The sequence below is a fragment of the Budorcas taxicolor genome, chromosome 19 (assembly GCF_023091745.1).
Source record: "Budorcas taxicolor isolate Tak-1 chromosome 19, Takin1.1, whole genome shotgun sequence".
Lineage (NCBI taxonomy): Eukaryota > Metazoa > Chordata > Mammalia > Artiodactyla > Bovidae > Budorcas > Budorcas taxicolor.
This window is the reverse complement of record NC_068928.1, coordinates 26,105,460-26,128,537: the sequence shown is the minus strand read 5'-3', so window position 1 is coordinate 26,128,537 and position 23,078 is coordinate 26,105,460. Positions and strand designations below refer to the sequence as shown.

At 38.7% G+C, this 23,078-nt stretch overlaps 1 protein-coding gene across 2 annotated transcripts in view; it reads left to right on the top strand.

Annotated features, from left to right (window-relative positions):
• Positions 1-788: 788 nt before the first annotated feature.
• Positions 789-23,078, top strand: part of RABEP1 (rabaptin, RAB GTPase binding effector protein 1) — a 92,262-nt gene continuing 69,972 nt past the window's right edge. The window contains exons 1-2 of one of the 2 annotated variants that reach the window (XM_052657054.1): positions 966-1,010; positions 3,055-3,143. Coding sequence is in view for 1 of the 2 variants with exons in the window: in XM_052657053.1 (XP_052513013.1) it covers positions 977-1,010 (34 nt within the window). In the remaining variant the exon portion in view is untranslated. Of the gene's footprint in view, positions 1,011-3,054; positions 3,144-23,078 lie in introns of both variants that reach the window. The other variant, XM_052657053.1, reaches the window with a different exon arrangement.

Sequence of the window (23,078 nt, the reverse complement as noted above, 5' to 3'; positions counted from 1 at the left end):
GAGCCCACAGCCTCCAGTCATTTGGGGAGGGAATTCAGCGGTCACAAGTTCCAAGAACTTGGTCCTGAAAGAGAAGCACAGATGCCAGGTGGGCATGGTCCCTGGACACTAGGTAAGGAATGCGGTCAGAGCTGGGGTAGAGGTGCACCTCTAATGTGTGTACCTATGTCCAGGTGTAAGGGCGGTATTGTCTACCTACCATCTTCTCCCTCTCCCCTCGTGGGTGCAAGAACTGTGTCTGGCTGTATCCCCATCACCCCTCGTGATGCGTGGCACTGAAAAGTCATAGCGCACATAGGTGCGTGATGGAAAGTACCTAAGAAACAGTTCCGCATACTTTATTTAAACTTTTAGTAGCCATTATATAGGCAGAGGCTGTGAGGTTTAAAGAGGTTAAGTGACTCGCCCAAGGTCACACAGCTAGACGAGGTAGAGGCTGGATTTGTACTAATTTCACGATCTAGCCTCCTCTCTTGCCCTTCTTTTTGTAATTATTTTTTCCTCGCCTCTGTTCTGGGGCGGAGGGCGGGGAGCTGCCCCTGAACAAGGCCTGGCCTTTCCCGCCGCCGCAGCTCTCCTCTTGTTTCCCCTCCTCCTCCTCCCCTCCCTCCTCCCGTATTCAGCCTCCTCCTCCCCCACCACGCCCCCCGCCCCTCCTCCAGCCTCCCCCTCGCGCTGCGCGCCCCTCCCTTCGCGAAGCCCCTCCCCTCCCCTCAGGGCGACGTCACGTGCCGCCCCATCCCCCCGCGCCTGCGCACTGCTTATTTCCCGCTGTCAGGATGAGGAGGCGGAGGTCGGCGCTCGGGTCCGTCTCTGCCCGCGGCTGTGGCGGCGCCGGCGGCTTCAGCCTTAGCGGTTCCTCCCTGGGCGGCGGCGGCGGCGGCTCGGTCGACGCCTCCTCCGCCAGCTGAGCCCGCGGGAGCCCGGGACGCCGCTTCCCCGCCCATCCCCGCTCTCCGAGGCCGGCCGCCCGGCCATGGCGCAGCCGGGCCCGGCTCCTCAGCCTGACGGTGAGGCGCCCACCATGGCAGGCGCGGCGGGCGCGGCCTGCCCGGCGCCGGCGTCGCGAGGGGACCTGCGGGCGGCGGGAAGGGCGCGCATAGGCCCCGGAGGTGACCCCGCCGGGCGGAGGCGGGAGCGCGCGGGGTCCGGCGCTGGCTGCACGCGAGGGCGGTGCGAGGGCCTGGACGGCCGTCTCTGGCGAGGGGGCGGGAGGTGCCGGCGTTGGCCGTGGCTGGGGTGGGGGCGGCGTGAGGGGGGTGCGGGTGAGCTGGGCAGCGTGGAGAGGGAGCTGCTCTGGGTAGCGGTGGGACCGGCACGTGGGTTCTGCCCGTGAGGAGGATGGAAATCAGGAACATGTGCTATATTCGTTAAAAGAAAAATTGCTTAGGTTGTGGTGATGTGCCCTCCCCACGCCCCGCCTCCGTCCATGTCACTGAATGCTTTGAGCTCAGTTTTGTGGCATGAAACTAACTGGCTCGGATCAGTAACTGGTTTTAGTAGCGTTCCTTGAGAGACGTCGTGGCTTAATGGTAAAGTGCTGGGGCCTGGGCGTCTAAAGCACCTGGAGCCTTCACTAACAAGCACTATGCAGGTTTCTTAGGCTCTTTGAACTTGAGTGTTCTCATAAGAAGAGATTCATTCGTGCCTTTATTTTTTGTCTATAAGGGAGATAACATGACTTACATAAAGTGATTAGTATTAAGGCGGTATTTGGGAATGCTGAAATCGAGGCAAAAACGTGTCTTTTTATAGCACTTACATCCATGGAAGGAAGGAGAAAGAGTCCTATCCTAAATAGTCCCAGGTGGCTGTCAGGCCTTCCCGACCTCTGGGAAGTTGGCTAAGCCCAGCTTCAGAGAGTGACCACATGGTTCCAGGTGTTACTATTTTGTGCCTGGTCCTTGGCAAGGTACTATTGTATCTGGGAGTGAGAGTTCTTTCAGGTGTATTTCTATAGTCAGCGTGTGTGCTTAGCATCTTTACGTGTGAGTGGAATGTTGGGATTTGGCACTGGCACAGAGTTGGTGCTTAAAAACTTGCCTTTGCCTAGGGTTGTCTCTTAAGATAATATTTCATGAAAACCTGATTCTTTGTTCTTGCCTTTGAGGAACGTGAAACCATGTTACCAGATTTTAATGCTAACTTCTTTCTTGGAGTGTACTCTGAAGCCTGTTTGCCTCTAGTTTTAGATTTTGTTAGCTGCCTGAGGAGACATGTCTAGCACCCACACACCTGGAGTTGTGTGAAAATCTGGATGCTGTTTCTGTTTCAGTAGATGGGAGGCATTCTCTGGTGGACTGTTGGAGGAAACGAGTTTTCAGGCTACCTTTTAATCCTCACCTTTTGCATTTGGTGTCAGGGAAGAAAACACTGCACTTCTACAAACACCTCTTTGTTATTGCAGGCAGAGGCAGAGTAAAGGGAGCCCCAGTGGCTTCTGGTTCTGATCTGGAGTGGTAGGTATGCTTAGCTGGCGGCTGCCTTCTCTTGAGTTGCGTGGAAACAAACGTCTAGGGCGGCTCAGGTGACATGACAGTCCAGAATCAAAATTCCCTCCCTCTTTCTAGATGTGAAATGGTCTTTGATGTAAATAGGGAGAAGTGACTAAGCACTTGAAAGAGGCTAGGAAAAATTAGTTTCAAGAAATCATGTATTCTTACTACAGGTTTATTCCCCATTTTTCAAATCCTGTGACTATGGGATGAGATTTAGTTTGCATAGATTGCAGTATTTTCAATTAGTGTAGTAAATGAGCAGCCAGGAGCTACTGTTAACAAAGGAGAGAGAATTCGGTGTATTTGAGTGATTTGTGTCTGTGTCTTAGAAATTCATCTTGGGGGATCTATTTTTCTCTTTTGCTGAACTTAGTATAGACCACTGCTTAACACTTTAGCTTTAAGCACACTTGAATTTCCTAGCCCTGCTGTTATTAAAAAATTGCAGAATTCTTTTGAGTTAAACTGACAGTAAAAGGTAACTTTTACTTTTTGACTTTAATCTAGCTTTTATTCCTTTTTATTTTTTTCTTTGACCGCGCTGCACGGCTCATAGGATCTTAGTTCCCTGGCCAGGGATTGAACCCAGGCCCTCGACAGTGAGAGCACAGAGTCCTAGCCACTGGACTGCCAGGGAATTCTCAGGTATCCCATTTTAGAAGCAGTTTTAATTTACGTTGATGTTGTTTTCTTTTCTTTCTTTGACATATCTTTTTTTTTTTGTGGAGATATTGTAGGTTAAAAAAAGAATTGATTTGTGTGTAAAATCTATAGGTTAAAGTGTAATAATTTTCGTTTGGTCGCTAAGTCATGTCCAACTCTTTGTAACCGCATGGACTGCATCATGCCAGGCTCCTCTGTCCTCCACTATCTCCCAGAATTTGCTGAAGTTCATGTCCATTGAGTCAGTGAGGCTGTCTAACTAGCTCATCCTCTGTTGTCCCCTTCTCCTCCTACCCTCAATCTTTCCCGACATCAGAATCTTTTCCAGTGAGTCGGCTGTTCAAATGCTGTGGCCACAGTATTGGAGTTTCAGCATCAGCCCTTCCAGTGAATATTCATGGTTGATTTCCTTTAGGTTTGACTGATTTGATTTCCTTGCAGTCCACGTCCTTATTTTGTAAGTTTTTTAAAAACTGTTTTTTGGCTTGTGCACCTTAGTTTACTCATTTAGAGCGAAGGTAACTTTAATAGTCAGATTTCAGCTGATTGTTTTAACTTGAGAATTCAAAGAGTATATATAATGTAAACTATATCAAACTGTAATATTTTTAAATCTAAGTTAAACTCTTAGAAGCATTTGCTCTGATTTTACTTGATTTCTTTTTTAGTTAAAAACACTATATTCTAACTTCTTTCCATTAAAAAAGGGTGGCTATTAAGTATGTCTTCTCTCATCTCTAAGAGGAAACCATTATTAAGTTTTCTGTACTTGACTTTTTTCTATGAATTTCATAGACTTTCCCCTCTGAAATGGACATGATTTACATATATAGGTCTGCAACTTGTCTATTTCACTTGTAAATGATAACTGTACTGATTATATACTTAAATGGTTATGTGCCTATAAATGTGCTATACACACTGCATGCATTATCTCAGGAAATCTTCATGTTAGTGAAGTGGATGCTATTATAAAATTGTTCCTGTTTTATTGATGAGGAAACTGAAGCACAGAGAAGTTAAAAAGTGCTTAGAATTACCTAGCTAGGAAGTGAGGGGAGCCAGGATTCAAATCCAGGTTATCTGATGCCAGAGCCCCCTGATCTGTTTACTAGATCATGGGCTACTTTCCAGTTGATTGCTACAGATCTGCCTCATTCTTTTTAAAGAATGTTGTCACATAACATGTACCAAATAAACATGATTTATTTGCCTCTATCTTTATTGGTAGATAGGTAGATTGCTTTCAATTTTTCCATTTTATAAGTAATTCTGGTCTAGATATTTTTGTACACACTTTTCAGGTACTTCTGTAAGACTACTGAATTAAAGAGCGTGAGCTCTTGAGTGATTTAAATTTTAATAGCTATTGCTAGCTTACTCTCAAAAAGTATCAGTTTACATACCTGCCAATAGTATATGAGAGGGTAGATTTCCCCTACACTCTTATAAGTCCTGGATAATGTCAGTTGTTTTAAAATTGTATCTTCTGATAGACCAAAAAAAAAAAAATCTACAGTTAATAAATATTTGTGTGCCTAGTCTAGGCAGAGCTCTAGGAAATAAAATGATGAAAAAAACCTAGTCCTTGTTCCTAAGTAGTGAAGCAGAAGGCCGTTAGTTAATCCCACAGACAAGTGTAAAACTGTTAACAAATGTGTGTGTGTACTACTTGCCAGGCACAATTCTAGATATTTGGAATATATCGGTGGACCACACAGATAATAAAAAGCCCTGCCCTGGCATGGGAGAAACAGATATTAAACAACAAACATAAGCAAATCATATGGATTGTTAGGTTGTAAGTGCTATAGAAAAAGAAAAAAAAAATGGAACAGAGTAAAAGGAGGCGGGGTAGGCTGGTTGTAAATATAGAGTGGTCAGAGTAAGCTTGTTGAGAAGGTGACATTTGACCAAAAACTTAAAGATGATAGAAGAACTAATATGTGGATATCTGAAGGAAGAGTATTCCAGACAGAGGGATCAATTTTTGCGAATGCCTTAGTGAAGGAATGTGTCTGTCATGTTTGAGGGATGGCATGGAGGTCAGTGTGGCTAGAATGAAATTATTGGGCGGGCGGAGGGATGTGGGAGAGGAAGGGAGAAGTGAGCAGTAAAATAAGAGGTGAAAGGTCACAGGTATTATAGGGCCCTAGAGCATTGTAAAGATTGACTTTCACCATGGGGAATCATTGACCATGTTTTGAGCTGAGGAGTGGTGTGATCTGACTTAACATTTAAAAAAACAACCCCAAACCCAATCACTGGTTGCTAGATTGGCAGCAGAGTTAAGGAAGGCAAGGGAGGTATAATTAGTACTATAGATCATCTGAAATTTATTTATTTTTAAACTTAACAGGTAAAGTTTAATATAAAGAATTGTTAACTAAATAGATATTCGTTCTCCAGGGAATCTGCCCAGCCCAGAATTCGAACTGGGGTCTCCTTGACTGCAGGCAGATTCTTTACCATTTAAGCCCACATAAGAGATTACCTAAGGGAAAAAGAACAGCCTGAAGAATACAGGAATAGTAGAGATACTGATCAGCTATGGCCTCTGGGGCTAAGGGAGAGCACCCAAGGAAGAAACACATCTTCAAGAGGCTGCTCCCAGAGATCCAGACTTGGTTGGAGGAGGTGCAGCTGTGGCCCTCTGAAGGGCAGAGCTCCCTGGAGAGCTGCTTTCTGGCTTGCTGGGGGAACCTGCCTGAATCTGGAATTCATTTTTGATGTGACATAGGGCTCTAACTTAATTTTCCTTCCAAGGTGTTGGTGATGGACAGTGAGGCCTGGTGCATTGCAGTCCATGGGGTTGCAAAGTCGGACAGGACTGAGTGACTAAACTGAACTGAAGGTGTTAAATCTATTGTTTTAACACCATTTTATTCAATAATACATATATTTGGTTTATTATTATTTGATAAAGCTGCCAACCACTAAACTTGATCTGAAACACAAAAGTCCTGAGCTTAACCTCTCACAGTCTTAACTACTTCAGAGTGCCTACATGCAGTAGCCTGGGGTTGTATAATAATCCTTTAATTGTATGTCTTACCTGACAGTGGATAGAATTGCCTTTGAATCTTAAGGACTCTAATTTTGGTTTTTATTTAGTGAAATTTGATGTGTTGTTCTTGTATAATTAATCATTAAATTGAGTTTAGTCTTCATAGGAGTATTTCGTAAACAGTTGTTCTCTTTTGTGTAGTACAGTTGTGCCAGGTAATGCAGAACTGGCATTCTGCATAGTTCCGATTTCAGGAATTTTATGATATAGTGGAGGAATGAACCTTAGGAACAATAATGTGAAATGAGGAGGTGCCTAGTGTTAGTACATTGGTCTTCTCTGGAACACAGGGGAAACATACTACAAGTAAAAGAACAGGGGAAGCTATGTTGGAAGGTGACTTTGTTCAGTTTTTCTCATTAGAGACTAATGAAGGAGTCAAAATCAATCTTATTTTCTCTTCCACACAAAAAAGGTCTAGATATTTAAAGAGCTTGCTTCCATCTTGGCAGTTCCTCATATGAGGGTTCTATCTATACCCTCTCCATTCTTCATCGTTTCCTCTGTTTGGCTAGCCAGATGTTCCATTACCCTGTAGTTAGTGCTCTTCCTAAAATGGTGTCCCTAAAAATTTCAGAATATTCCAGACATGGAGTCCATGTGATTTATGCATTGAACATCTAAGATACTCTTTTGATTAAAACTCTCAACTCTGTTTAATGTGTGGTAACATTCCCTCAAATTTGTTTTGTTTCTCTGTATCGTATCAGTTCATAATAAAATAAAAGCTGTGGTTTATTGAACTGTTACATGCCTTGCTCTATGCTGTGTGTTTTTTAAATTACTACTCTTTCAGTATTCACTATAGACCAGATACCATGCTAGACACTGGGGATACAGATATTGTTACCGGTTTTAATAAATCAGTAGACACTATTTTTTAGAGGAGTTTTAGTTTCACAGCAAAACTGAATGGAAAGTACAAATTGAGCAGAAAGTACAAGGAGCCAGAAGTTTCCTTATACCCCCTCGCCATTTCCCCACTATCAGCATTCCACAACATTCCACCAGTGTAGTAAGTTTGTAAGTAATCGATGAACCTGCACATCATTATCAGCCCAAGTCCATTTACATTATTCACTCTTCGTGTTGTACATTCTGTGGGTTTGGATAAACATGCAATGCATGTATCTTTGTACAGAATAGTTTCCATGCCTAGGAAATCCCCTGTGTTCTACCTACTCATCTGTCTTTTCCCCTAGATCCTTGGCAAACACTGATCTTTTTACTGTTTCTATGGTTTCTGCCTTTTCCAGAATGTTATATAGTTGGAATCATACAGTTATGTGGCCTTTTCAGATTGCTTCTTTCATTTAGTAATACACATTTAAGGTTTCCTCATGTCCTTTTGTGGCTTGGTAGCCCAGTTTTTTTTTTTAAGGACTGATTAATACTCCATTTTCTGGATGTACGAGTTATTCAGTTATTGAAGGACGTCATGATTGCTTCCAAGTTTTGACAGTTACCAGTAAAACTTCTGTAAAGCAGGTTTTTGTGCAGATGTAAGTTTTCCACTCGTTAGCCTAAATATTAAGGAGTGTGATTGCAGGATCATATGGGAAGAGTATGTTGAAGTGGGTGTACCATTTTGCATTCCCACCAGCCATAAATGAGAATTCTTGTTCCACTTTTTCTAGCGTTTGTTCAGCAAGTGTCTGTGTTTTTGATTTTAGCCATTCTAGTAGATGTGTGGTGGTATCTTTAATTGTTTTAATTTGCAGTTACTGAAAGACACATGATGTTGAACTTCCTACTGTTTGTATATCTTCTTTCGTGAGGTGTCTGTTCAGGATTTTTGCATGAGTTTTAAGAGATTGTTAATTTTCTTATTGTTTAGCTTTAAGAGGGCTTTGTATATTTTGGATCACAGGACTTTATCAGATATGTCTTTTGCAAGTATTTTCTCCAGATCTGTGGCTTGTCTTATTCCCTTGGCAGTGTCTTTCACAAGCAGAAGTTTTAAATTTAATGAAACCCAACTTATAATTATTTCTTTCATGGGTCGTTCGTTTGGTGCTCTATCTAAAAAGTCATTGTCATCTAGATTTTCCCCTATGTTTTGCTCCAGGAGTTTTATAGTTTTGCATTTTACATTTAGGTCTGTGACTCATTTTGAGTTATTTTTTGTTAAGGGTGTACGGTCTGTTTCTAAATTCTTTTTTCTTTATTTTTGCATGTGGATATTCAGTCGTTCCAGCACCATCATTTGTTGAAAAGGCTGTCGTTTCTTCATTGAATTGCCTTTTCTTTGTTACAGATCAGTCATCTATATTTGTGTGAATCTGTCTACTTCTGGGCTCACTGTTTCTGTTCCATTTATGTATTTGTTTATTCTTTCATGTTGTTGTTCAGTCACTCAGTTGTGTCCAACTCTTTGAGACCCCATGGACTGTAGCATGCCAGGCTTCCCTGACCGTCATCATCTCACAAAGTTTGCTCAAACTCATGTCCATTGAGTCAGTGATGCCATCCAACCATCTATCTCATCCTCTGTTGTCCCCTTCTTCTCCTGCTTTCTATCTTTCCCAGCATCAGGGTTTTTTCAACGGAGTCAGTTCTTCGCATCAGGTGGCCAGAGTATTGGAGCTTCAGCTTCAGCATCAGTCCTTCCAATGAATATTCAGGGTTGATATCCTTTAGGATTGACTGGTTAGATCTTCTGCTATCCAAGGTACTCTGAAAGGTCTTCTCCCTCACTGTAGTTTGAAAGCATCAATTCTTTGGTGTTCAGCCTTTTTTATTGTCCAGTTCTCACATCTGAACATGACTACTGGAAAAACCATAGCTTTGACTCTACAGACCTTTGTAGGCAAAGTAATGTCTCTGTTTTTTAATACACTGTCTAGGCTTGTTATAGCTTTTCTTCCAAGGAGCAAGTGTCTTTTAATTTCATGGCTATAGTCACTGTCCACGGTGATTTTGGAGCTTATAGTCTGTCACTGTTTCCATTGTTTCCCCATCTATTTTCCATGAAGTGATGGGACCGGATGCCATGACCTTCATTTTTTGAATGTTGTTGTAAGCTAGGGTTTTCACTCTCCTCTTTCACCTTTACCAAGGGGCCCTTTAATTCCTCTTCACTTTCTGCCATAAGGGTGGTGTCATCTACGTATCTGAGGTTATTGATATTTCTCCCTATAGTCTTGATTCCAGCTTGTGCTTCATCCAGCCTGGCATTTTGTATGATGTACTATGCATATAAGTTAAATAAGCAGGGTGACAGTATACAGCCTTGACATACTCCTTTCCTAATTTTGAACCAGTCTGTTCAATGTTGGGTTCTAACTGTTGCCTCTTGACCCACATAAAGGTTTTGCAGAAGGCAGCTAAGGTGGTCTGGTATTCCCATCTCTAAGAATTTTCCAGTTTGTTGTGGTCTGCACATTCAAAGGCTTTAGCCTAGTCAATGAAGCAAATGTATATGTTTTTCTGGAGTTCTGTAGCTTTTTCTGTGATCCAGCGGATATTCGTAATTTGGTCTCTGATTCCTCTGCCTTTTGTAAATCCTTTTGTACATTTGGAAGTTCTCAGTTCACATACTGTTGAAGCCTAACTTGGAGGATTTGAGCATTACTTTGCTAGCATGTGAGATCAGTGCAATTGTGTGATAGTTTGAACATTCTTTTTGGCATTGCCCTTCTTTGGGATTGGAATGAAAACTGAACTTTTCTAGTCCTGTGGCCACTGCTGAGTTTTCCAAATTTGCTGGCATATTGAGGGCAGCACTTTAACAGCAGCATCTTTTTGAAATAGCTTAGCTGGACTTCCATCACCTCCACTAGCTTTATTCATAATGATTCTTCCTAAGGCCTACTTGACTTCACACTCCAGGATATCTGGCTCTATGTGAGTGATGACACCATCATGGTTATCTAGGTCATTAAGATCTTTTTTTGTGTAGTTCTCTGTATTCTTGCCACCTCTTCCTAATATCTTCTGCATCTGTTAGGTCCATACGTTTCTGTCCTTTATTGTGCTTGTCTTTGCGTGTATGTGATTTTAAATTTCTTAAAAATATTTTTTTGCATCAGAAATAAAAAAATTGCTTGTAAAAATTTGGAAATGTATAATATGAATGGAAAAGTCCATATAAGCTCATAAACTTGCCTCACAGAGATAAACACTGTTAAAGATCTGGTATATATTTTTCTTTTTTTTTTTTTAAAGAAATGTATATTCTGATGATTTAAAAGAGGAGTCATAGTGTATATACTTCTCTCAACTCTCTTTTTCTTTACTTTGTTTTTGATATAGATAATGTTACTATGTTTGAAGTAGATCAATTTTGTGGCTGCATAATATAGCTGCTGCAGTCCATGGGGTCCAAAAAGTCGGACAGGACTGGGCAACTGAACAATATAGATGCACTGTAATTTTTTAAAGTAAGTCCTCATTGATAAATATTCATGCCATTACAATAAAACTTCAGCGAATATCCTTGTACCTGTCTTCACACACTCACGTGAGTATTTTTGTGTCACAAATTGCTTGAACCAAAATTACTGAGTCAAAGGATGAATGTTTAAAAATTTAATGGTGAATGTCAAATTCTCTTTCAAAAAGGTTTGACAGTTTATAGTCTCACTGTCAGGGTATAAGAGAGCTTGTTGTTTAGTCACTAAGTTCTGTCCGACTGTGACCCCGTGGACTGTAGCCTGCCAGACTCCTCTGTCCATGGAATTTCCCAGACAAGAATACTGGAGTGGGTTGCCGTCTCCTTTCCCAGGGGATCTTCCAGACCCAAGGATTGGACCCAGATCTCCTGCATCGCAGGCAGATTCTTTACCATGAGCCACCTGGAAGCCATATGAGAGTTTATAGCTCCTGAATTTAACAAATTCTTTGCATATGGGGAAGTTGACCTCATTATCATGTGTGTAGCAAAAATTTCCCCCATTTTGTATATTTATTTTGAGATGTTTTGGCATATGGAAATATTTTAACTTTGTGTGACTTATCAGTGTTTTCCTTCAGTTCAGTCACTGAGTCGTGTCTGACTCTTCAACACCATGGACCGCAGCACGCCAGGCTTCCCTGTCCATCCTGTTTTCCTTAGTGGCCTCTAGATTTCCTTTGTCTATGTTATCTTCTAGTATTTACTTTTTTAAAAGAAATGTTTTTATTTGCTGCGTCAGGTCTTCGTTGTGTCATGTGAGATCTTTAGTTGTGGCTTGTGGGCTCAGTAGTTGCAGCGCCTGGGCTTATAGTTGGCTGTAGCATGTGGGACCTTAATTCCCCTACCAGGGATCAGACTCTGAGTCCCCTTCTTTGCAAGGCGGATTCTTAATCACTGGACCACTAGAGAAGTCTCTAGTATTTACTTTTAAATGTTACATCACTTTGGAATTTATTTTGATGTAGGCACTGAGATAGGAATCCAGCTTTTATTAGAATTTATTTCAAATGGCTAGCCGGATAGCACATATAGTGATTTTTCTCCATTGATTTAGACATGTCACACTATTACATGCTAAATATCCAGAAATACTTGAGCGCATTTCTGAATAGTGTTTTGTTTTTTGATTTATCTTTTCTGGTGTTATACCACATAGTTACAATGACTTTTCCCCTACTTTCTAGTGTTTTAATGTTTTAAAGAGCCAAGAACCTTCTAGAATTTTCCTGAACTCTTCCTAGGTATCTATTCATTCAGATGAAAGTTGGAGTGATCACATTGTCTAGCACCATACTCCCTTAAGGCACTTTAAGTGCATTAATTATTCAAATTTCTGAATTCTTTAAGGTTGGTATTCTCCCTATTTCACAGTTGAGGAAGTGAAAGTTTAGTAAATTGCTCAGGCTTCATGACTGTTTTCATTCCACCCGCTATTCCTTACTTAGGTTTAGTTAAGTAAACTCTCATCATTAAAAAGAGGGCAAAATTAAAACACCAAGGTGTTGTGTTTTTTTTTTTCCTGCCATAAAATAACAAAGTTTAAAGAAAACTGGACTTATTACTTGTATGCTTTGGGATATTTTGTCATTATATTTTGTCATTTTAGTGTATTTCTGGCCATGTTTTCTATCAACAAATACAATTTTTAAGCAGTAGAACATACTGCACATCTGGTTTTGTATTTTCTTTTTTTAATTATTTACTTGGCTGTGCTGGGTCTGAGTTGCCGCATGTAGGATCTTCGATCTTCAGCTGCACGAGGAATCGTTAGTTGCCACATGTGAACTCTTTAGTCGTGGCATGTGGCATCTAGTGTCCCGGCCAGGGATGGAACCCTGGGCCCCCAGCATTGGGAGCTCAGAGTCTTAACCACTAGACCACCAGGGGAGTCCCTCTATTTTTAATTATGATATAAAATTTACACCCATGGCGGATTCATGTTGATGTAGGGCAAAACCAATACAATATTGTAAAGTAATTAGCCTCCAATTAAAATAAATAAATTTATATTAAAAAGTCTAAGTATATCATAATTTATTTTCCTGTTTCTGCCTCTAATTATTTGTAAGATCTTGCTGTTAGTAAATAATAGATAACTCTATAGGAGACATCCTTAGACACCTGCCTTATTCTAGTTTACATTTCTCCCATTAGTACTGATGTCTTTTAGTGTAACCTCATTCCTGTTAACATTAAGTATAGATTAAAATTTTTATTACCAATAGCATAGACAAATGCTATTGCTGTTTTAAGTTACTAAATGCAACTTAAAACAGCAATAAGATACTGTTTTGATGGGTGTGATTAGGCTTTAAAAATGTATTGACCACTTGTTTTCTTTGTGTCCTTTGTCATTTTCTTATTAATTTGTAAATATCTTTCATGGACATTGGCCTTTGTCATTTATTTGTTACAGATACTTTTAGAGTTTATTCTTTCTCTTATTGCTAATGTATGGTATAGAGAAGCCTAAGGATTCTCTTGAACAAACTTGATAATGCTTCAGTACTTTCAAAGACTTGCTTTATCTCAGTGTCAGATATCCGCTTATACTTTTTTCATTTTTGTTTTTTCCTAAATTGTTGGCCATTTTTTTTTCGTATCATTTGAATGTTCTGAGTTGTTTCTATATGAACTGTTTGTCAGGTTAGGAATTTTAGATAAAATTAATATTGCCTGCTGCAAGCAATTCAGAAAATGTAGAAAAGCGTAAAGAAAAAAAGGTTAGCCAAAGATAATTTCCATTCACTTGTTGGTTTATTATCTTTTCAGTTTTAATATGTATAATGTATGAAAAAACTCTTGAAAATTCTAATACTTATATAGGATGTTGTTCCCACTCAAGTAACAAATTTTATTTTTAATGACTGCATGGTATTCCATTGCATGGGTTCCATAATATTAATTAGGTGTCTCGGTATATATTTATTAATAGTTAATTATTTTCTACTACAGTTAACACTGCTGTAAACATCCTGCTACATATATCTGTAAATATTTATACAAATACTTACCTTAATCCTTATTAGTTGTTCAAAGGCTCAAATTTTACGTGCATGTAAATTTTGATACTTTGGATATATATACATTTTGATGTATTCTTCTGTGTCAGGAATACATCTACCCCACAACAATTGGAAATCCAGTCCCAAGTGACTCAAGGGTTGATTTTTTTGTGTATGACAAGTTTAGAAGTAAAGCATTCCAAGGCTGGTTAAATTGTTCAAGGATGTCCAAGATCCAAATTCCTTCTATTTTCTTTCTGTGTCAGCCTGTTTGCTCACATCTTTATTATTTTTTGTTGCTTATTCAGTTCTGATTTCCTTTTGGAAATACTTGTTCTTTTAAATCTTTGAATATTTTCGCTTTTCTTTTAATATTTTCTTAGTTCCATTTGTTGGGTTCTCTGTTTTAGGTATGTGGATCATCCTTTTACTGGACGTTATTTGTTTCTCAGAGCTGTTTTCCTCTTTCATTGCTTTACTTCTTTCCTTTGTAATTCATTGAGATTATTTCAGGTCTTTTTGATCTGTAACAAAATTGATTAATTGGTTTCCTAATGTTGGGACAGAGTTTGTTGAGATAAACTCAGCTTGGTTGTGATGGGTTGTTCTAGTATGTATCTGCTGCTGCTAAGCTGCTAAGTCGCTTCAGTCGTGTCTGACTCTGTGCGACCCCATAGACGGCAGTCCACCAGGCTCCCCCTCCCTGGGATTCTCTAGGCAAGAATACTGGAGTGGGTTGCCATCTAGAATTTTAATGTCTTTTTTTAATTTGAAAAAATTAATAACTGAGATTGGCCTATAGTTTTCCATTTTGGTACTACCTGGGGTTTTGGTACCTTGGTTATACTAGCCTAGTAAAATAGGGAAGCATTCCATCTTTTACTATGCTGAAGACAATTTAAATAACATAGGACATGTTTTTTATTCCCTGTAGATTTGTTAGAATTTGTTATGGTCTCTTTCAAGTTTCATCTTGAAACTTGTTTGGGGGTCGCTTTTCTTTTGTTAGGCATTTGCTTATTTCTAACTTTTGAAATTCTAATGTTTTGAAATAAATGCTTTAAAGAAGTAACATTCTTGTAACAAAATCTGTATATTCATCATCATTACTTCTTAGGGTATATACTTGGTAGTGAAATTGCTTGGTTGAAAAGTATACAAAATTTTAAGACTGGCTGTTGATTACTACCTAGTCATCTGTCCTGAAATATATCATGGATTTGCTTTAATCAGGTATGGTAAGGAGACAGCATTTTAGGATTAGAATGGACTTTAAAAAAAATGAAGTATAGTTGATTTATAATATGGTGTTAATTTGTGCTATATAGCAAAGTGATTCAGATATATATATATATATTCATATTGCCCATTCTGGTTTATAACAGGATATTGAGTATAGTTCCTTATCCTATACAGTAGGACATTGTTTATCAATTCTGTATATAATAATTTGCATCTGCTAACCCCAAACTCCCAATCCATCCATCCCCCATCCCCCTTGGCAACCACAAGTCTCTTCTCTGTCTGTGAGTCTGTTTCTGTTTTGTGGATAAGTTCATTTGTGTCGTATTTTAGATTCCACGTATAAGTGGTATCATAATATGTCTTTGACTTACATCACTTAGCATGATAATCCCTAGGCCATCCATATTGCTGCAAAAGGCATTAGTTCATACTTTTTTATGACTGAGTAGAATTCCATTGGATATATATACCACATCATCTTTATCAATTCATCTGTCAGTGGACATTTAGGTTATTTCTATGTCTTGGGTATTGTAAATAGTGCTGCTTTGAACATCAGGGTGCATGTATCTTTTTGATTTGTAGTCTTGTTTGGCTATATGCCCAAGAAAGGGATTGCTAGGTCATATGGCAACTCTAGTTTCTTGAGGAATCTCCATACTGTTTTTCCATAGTGGCTGCACCAACTTACATTCTCATCGGTAGTATAGGAGGGTTTCCTTTTCTCCGCACCCTTTCCAGCTTTTGTTATTTGTAGACTTTTTAATGATGACCATCTGACCAGTGTGTGGTGGTACCTCATTGTAATTTTGATTTGCATATCTCTAATAATTAGTGATGTTGAGGTTCTTTTCATGTGCCTTTTGGCCGGCTGTATGTCGTCTTTGGAGAAATATCTATTTAGTTCTTCAGACCATTTTTTTGATTGGGTGTTTTGTTGTTGACTTGTATGGACTGTTGTTATATTTTGGAAATTAAGCTCTTGTCGGTCATATCCTTTGCAAATATTTTCTCCCATTCTGTAGATTGTCTTTTTGTTTTGTTTATGGTTTCCTTTGGAGAGAGACTTTCTACCTGTCTTCTGGTCTGTCACTTGTATCTGAAATTCTCAACCCTCCCTATCAGTTTATAACAGATTTCTCACCTTTACCACTATTGACATTTTAGGCTGGATTATTCTTTGTTGTGTATGACTGTCCTTTTCATTGTAGGATGTTAAGCAGCCTCTTTGACCTCTAACCACTGAATACCAGTACCCTTAGCCCTTGGTTATGACAACCAGGAATATCTCTAGACATTGCCAAATGTCCTCTGGGGAGCAAAAGCACCTCCAGTTGAGAACCACTGGTTTATAATAAAATGCTTTAGATTGTGTCTTTACCATTCTGATATAAAGTTACACAAATAACTTAAAAAAACCCCAAATCCTAACAGTATAATGCCCTTACTGTAAAGGAAAATGACTTATTATTAACTATATATGTTTCAACATGTAAATTAACAGTGTGACTAAATAAAAGAGCCACCCTAGAAGGTGGTATTATACTTATATAACTCATGTGATGCATGGATCGCCTATATTAATCTCTATGAAATACTTAACAATCACAGGGAAATCTTTCTAGGCCTTGACAGATTGGTGTTTGAACCCAGCTCTGCCTTTTATTAACTGTGCAACAGTAGGCATTTTCCTTAATTTCTCAGAATGTTTCCTCACCTATAACTGGGGATGGTATGCCTACTTTATGGTTGGTTTTGAAAATTTAATGAGCCAGTGTATAAAATAACTTGCCTAATACTCTTTAAGCTGTATATAGATTATGTAGTAGTAATCTAGTCTTCATTTTTACAGGTAAAGAGAAGGAACCAGTTTATAAGTGGCAGAGCTGGGATTCAAAAATTAATTCCAGAGCCTGTGCTTTCAATTATTATGCTTTACTGCTTTCTATATGATACCTGATAGGTAGTGGATACTTAATTGTTAGCTTCCATTATTTAATTTTTTCCTAACTTTGAGACCCTGCAACAACCCCAATAACATCAGCACTCTCTCCTGGAAATACTTTTGCCTGTTGATTTCTCATGTCTCCTCAGGGTATATCATTAATCTTCTTTCTCCACACTTAGGATAACTATTTATCAAAATTCTGATCCCTTTCAATGTATGACTTTGATATTTCTGAAAAGCTCATAAATAATGCATTTAACTTTCCTTATAAATAAAATGCTTCTGTTTTTATTATTTATTTATGAAGAACTTTTCTTGTGATAAGTAACTACTAATGTTAGCTGTGTAGTTATCTTGTAGTCCTTCTATAAACAAGTGTAGAGAGATAAGAAATTACATCTACATTTTAGGTTTTCTGTGTTATAGTGAAGGACAGTGTGTACATAGGGGATTTGATTTTTTTATAGTATAATCAAACATGATTCTAAGAGGTATCATATGTTGTGTTAGGCTTGATATTTTTCCCCCCTGTAAATGATTAAAAGAAAAAAATCTTCATCAAGACAATGTGGTACTGGCATAAAGACAGAAATATAGATCAATGAAACAAAATAGAAAGCCCAGAGATAAACCCAGGCACCTATGGACACCTTATTTTTGACAAAGGAGGCAAAAATACACAATGTAGAAAAGACAATCTTTTTAACAAATGGTGCTGGGAAAACTGGTCAACCACCTGTAAAAGAATGACACTAGAACACTTTCTAACACCATACACAAAAATAAACTCAAAATGGATTAAAGATCTAAATGTAAGACCAGAAATTATAAAACTCTGAGAGGAAAACATATGTAGAACACTCTCTGACATAAATCACAGCCAGATCCTCTATGACCCACTTCCCAGAGTAATGGAAATGAAAACAAAAATTAACAAATGGGACATAATTAAACTTAAAAGCTTTTACACAAGGAAGGAAACTATATGCATGGTGAAAAGGCAGCCTTCAGAATGGGGGAAAATAATAGCAAATGAAACAACTGATGAAGAATTAATCTCCAAAATATACAAGCATCTCATGCAGCTCAATACCAGAAAAATAAACAACACAATTAAAAAATGGGCCAAAGAACTAAACAGACATTTCTCCAAAGAAGACATGAGATGGCTAACAAACACATGAAAAGATGCTCAACATCACTTATCAGAGAAATGCAAGTCAAAACCACAATGAGGTACAATCTCATGCTGGTCAGAAATGTTGGCATCAAAAAGTCTACAAAAAAATGCTGGAGAGGGTGTGGAGAAAAGGGACCCCTCTTACACTGTTGGTGGGAATGCAGACTAGTACAGCCACTATGGAGAACAGTGTGGAGAGTCCTTAAAGAACTAGAAATAGAACTGCCTTATGACCCAGCAATCCCGCTGTGGGACATACACACTGAGGAAACCAGAATTGAAAGAGACATTTGTACCCCAGGGTTCATTGCAGCGCTGTTTACAATAGCTAGGACCCAGAAGCAACCTAGATGTTGATTGGCAGACGAATGGATAAACAAGTTGTGGTACATAAATGCAATGGAATATTATTCAGCTATAAAAAAGAACTCACTTGAGTCAGTTCTAATGAGGTGGATGAAACTGGAGCCTATTATACAGAGTGAAGTAAATCAGAGAAACACCAATACAGTATATAAATGCATATATATGGAATTTAGAAAGATGGTAATGATGACCCTATATGCAAGACAGCAAAAGAGAGATGTAAAGAACAGACTTTTGGACTCTGGGAGAAAGTGGGGGTGGGATGATTTGAGAGAATAGCATTGAAACATGTAGATTACCATATGTAAAATACATGACCAGTGTGAGTTTGATGCATGAAGCAGGGCACTGAAAGCCAGTGCTGTGGGACAACCCAGAGGGGTGGGGTGGGGAGGGAGGTGGGATGGGGGACATATGTACACCTGTGGTTGATTCATGTGAATGTGTGGCAAAAACCACCACAATATTGTAAAGTGATTAGCCTCCAGTTAAAATGAATAAAAAGAAAATCTTCAGACTATTCTGAGTAAATTTGCATTTTATATTAAAGGGATTGTTAACCAAAAGTAATTAAATGTTTTCTTAATAGTTATCTGCTGTGAATTGTATGTGTGAGTATGTATAATGCCCCTTTATCTGGAATGGTGGAGGAATGGTTTTATGGGTACATTATAGTCCAGGATAAACTACTTTTCTCAAGATCCTTAATTATATCATTTACTATATAAGGTAATATTTACTGGATTGGTGATCAGGAAATTAGTATTTGAGGGGAAGGGTTGGTTCAGCCTACCACACTGATGTTCAGATTATCTCATTGTTGGCCATTGAATCCTCTAAGTTGACTCCTTTGTTAGAAAGGGAAATCCTTTGATAAAATTGCAATAGGTGCCAAGGTGTTCCAGGTTTATCATTTATACTTCTGCCCCAGACCTAGAATCAGTCATTTTTTCTTAAGGAACCCTGGAAACGTGCTCAGTGTCCTAGTTGATTTTACATTCTTGTACAAACTCCTTATCTCATTAGACCACATAGTCTGCACACTGTAGTAGAGTGACATTGTGCTACTGGAAAGCACAGGGGAAAAGGGGATCTTGGGTTTTAAGATGACTGATCTTAGTGTCTCAGTTGGCTGTAAAGTATGGTGATACTTGAAGCAGGCTGGCAAATTGGGAAAAACAGAGTGTCAGACAAATAGAGGTAAAAATGAGAACTGAAAATATCAAAGTATCCCCCTCCCCCGTAAGCTCTCTAGAACAATGCTGTCCAACAGAGATGTAATGTGAGCCAGAGTGTAAATTTTTTCTGGCAGCCACGTTGTGCTGTGCTGTGCTAGGTCACTTCAGTTGCGTCTGGCAGCCACATTGAAAGATTAAAACAATCAAACCGAAACAAACACTTCTAAATAGGTGAAATTAATTTTATTGAGATTAATTTTATTAACAGCTTTATTTGAGATTCAATTCATACATCATCAACTTCACCCCTTTAGAACATACAATTCAGTGGTTTTTAGAATGTCTGCAGAGCTGTGCATCCATCACCACTAATTTCAAAATATGTTCCTCATCCTTCAAAGAATACCCTGACCGTTAACAGTCATTCCCCATTCCATTCCTCCTTCTCAGACTGCTGCTGCTAAGTCACTTCAGTCGTGTCTGACTCTGTGTGACCCCATACAAGGCAGCCCACCAGGCTCCCCCCGTCCCTGGGATTCTCCAGGCAAGAACACTGGAGTGGGTTGCCATTTCCTTCTCCAATGCTTGAAAAGTGAAAGTAAAGTTGCTCACTCTTGTCTGACTCTTCGCGACCCCATGGACTGCAGCATACCAGGCTCCTCCATCCATGGGATTTTCCAGGCAAGAGTACTGGAGTGAGGTGCCATCGCCTTCTCCGTCCCCAACTGCTGGCAACCACTAATGTTTTAGTCTCTATGAATATAAATGGAATCGTACAATAGGTAGCCTTTGGTGTCTGGCTTTTTTAACTTAATGTTTTCAAGGCTCATCCATCTTGTAACTTGTTAGTACTTCATTCCTTTTTGGATATATAGTATTCTGTTGTATAAATATACCAAATTTTGCTTATCCAGTCATCAATTGATGAACAGTTGAGTTTCCTTTCTTTAGCTGTTATGAATAATGCTTTTCTGAACATGTGTGTATAACTTTCTGTGAAATCAATTTTAATACTCTATTTATCCAGTATATTCCAGATGTTATAATTTCTACATGTGATAGAAAGTATTAATGAGATAGTAAAATGTTTTTGTACTGAAGTCTTCAAAATTCTGTATATGTTTCATATTTAACACATAATTCAGATGGCCACATTTCATGTGTTTGGTGGCTGGAAAGTGAAAGTTGCTCGGTCATGTCAAGACTGTTTGTGATCCCATGGACTGTATAGTCTATGGACTTCTCCAGGCCAGAATACTGGAGTCTTTCTCCTCTCCAGGGGATCTTCCCAACCCAGGGATTGAACCCAGGTCTCCCGCATTGCAGGCAGATTCTTTACCAGCTGAGCCACAAGGGAAGCCCAAGAATACTGGAGTGGGTAGCCTATCCCTTCTCGAGTGGATCCTCTGACCCAGGAATCAAACCAGGGTTTCCTGCATTGCAGGCAGATTCTTTACCAACTGAGTTACCAGGGAAACCCCATGGCTACCTTGTTGGAAAGCCAAGGAGTGACTCATTGGGACTTGTATGCAAAGTTGGGAAAGTTGCAGTTTTGCCTGTGTCAGAGATGTTTCCTGACTCCTGGACAGATATACATTACTGTCTCATTTCCATTGCAGTTGAAGACTCTTCTTTCCTTTGTTCCTTCAAATCCTTGCTGTCTTTTAAAACCCTGACTTATGCCCCTCTTCATCAATGGGTTTTAGTTATTCCTGCTTATCTTTTTTGTTTACTTATTTATTTAGTAAATGTTTATTGAATGCCTTCCATGTGTTAGCCACAGTTCAGGGTGTTAAAAATGTAACATGTAACAATGAGCAGGATACATACAGTCTCAGTTTTCACTGAGGGTCTCCTCTAGTACGGAACAATATTTAAACATTCAGATATTTAGGGAAATAGTTTCAGATAGTGATAAGTGCTATGAAGATAATGAAACTGGCCTGAAGAGGATAGCACTTATGCTATGAAGCACTAATAGGATAGCACTTAATGCTACCAAGCACTAATTTATTCTTGTACTTCTAAAAATTCATACCACAGTAGAGCTGATCAAAAAACAGTTTATGCTAAAATTTACTAGGTTTAAGTATATAGATTCATGAGTTTTCAAACATACATAGTTTGTAACCATCACCATAATTGTGTTAATAGAATGTTTTACCCCAAAAAGTTCTTTCATGACACTTTGTGGTTAAACTCCTCTGGCCAAGTGCATCTCTGCTTTCTGTCATCATAGTTTTGCCTTTTCTAGAATTTTATATAAGTGGGATCATACTTTTTGTGTCTTATTTCTTTCACTTAAACGATAATCTTGAGATTTATCCAGATTGTGTGAATTAGTAATGTATTTCTTTTTGTTGCTGTCTAATATTTCATTGTATGGATACACTGTCATTTGTCCATTTATAGTGGGCATTTTGGTTTATTTCCAATTTTTGGTTATCATAAGCCAAAGTAGTTTTGTAAGTATTATCAAAGCTTCGGTGAGCACTTGTGTGCAAATCTTTGTGTGGAAATACGTTTTCATTTGTAGGATTGCTGTATCATATGGTAGGTGTGCATCTGTAAGGAACTGTTGCCCAAAGTGGTTGTACTAATTTGCATTCTCACCAGCAACCTTACTGACACATAGTTAATTCAAACAAAATAAGGATTAAATTCAGCTTCACTGATAGTGAATTCTCAGAGTTCCAAGCTAGGTCCTAAAGTGGCATGATGTGGTTCTACTTATGAATGCCAGTAGAGTTATAGGCAGAAAGCTGAATTCTTTTGGCCTTTTCTTAAGTAAGCCGCCTTTGAGTTTTAAGCTTAAGATATATAAGTTTTGAATTGCTTTATTTGTCTTATAAGTGGGACTCTAAAATATTTAAATATCCAAATAGTTAGAAAATATATCTGCTTTTTGAAAAGTCCAGTGAGAGTCACGCTTTTTCATCTGGCTTGGCATTTGGTATTTGAAATACTTGAAGTAGAATAATACCAGTTTGTACAAATTGAATAAGATGGGTATCCATTTTTATCCACACATAGTTATATCAGTTGTTGAACATGAGCTTTTGACAGTCATGGTAATTGGGCTGTGTGTAATCAGAAATTAAGGTGATTAAACAATCTGGTAAAATACATGTAATGGTGGTTGAACTATATTGTATATCTTGACCAGTATTCAAAAATGTCCATAGTTTATTTCAACCATATAGTTAGCTTTTTTAAAAAATTGAAGTGTTGTTGATTTACAATGTTGTGTTAGTTTCAGGTGTACAACACAGTGATTCAGTTGTATATATTTGCTTGTGTGTGTATGTACTCTTTTTCAGATTCTTTTCCCTTATAGGTTATTACGAAATGTTAAGTATAGTTCCCTGTGCTATACAGTAGGTCTTTGTTGGCTATCCATTTTATATAAGATATTATGCATAGTCAGCTTATTTTTGAAGTTATCTTTATTGGGCCAGCAATGACAATGTGAGATCACGGCCAGTAAAAGCTAGGGTAAATTTATAGTATGTTATTAAGAGTATAGCCCCCA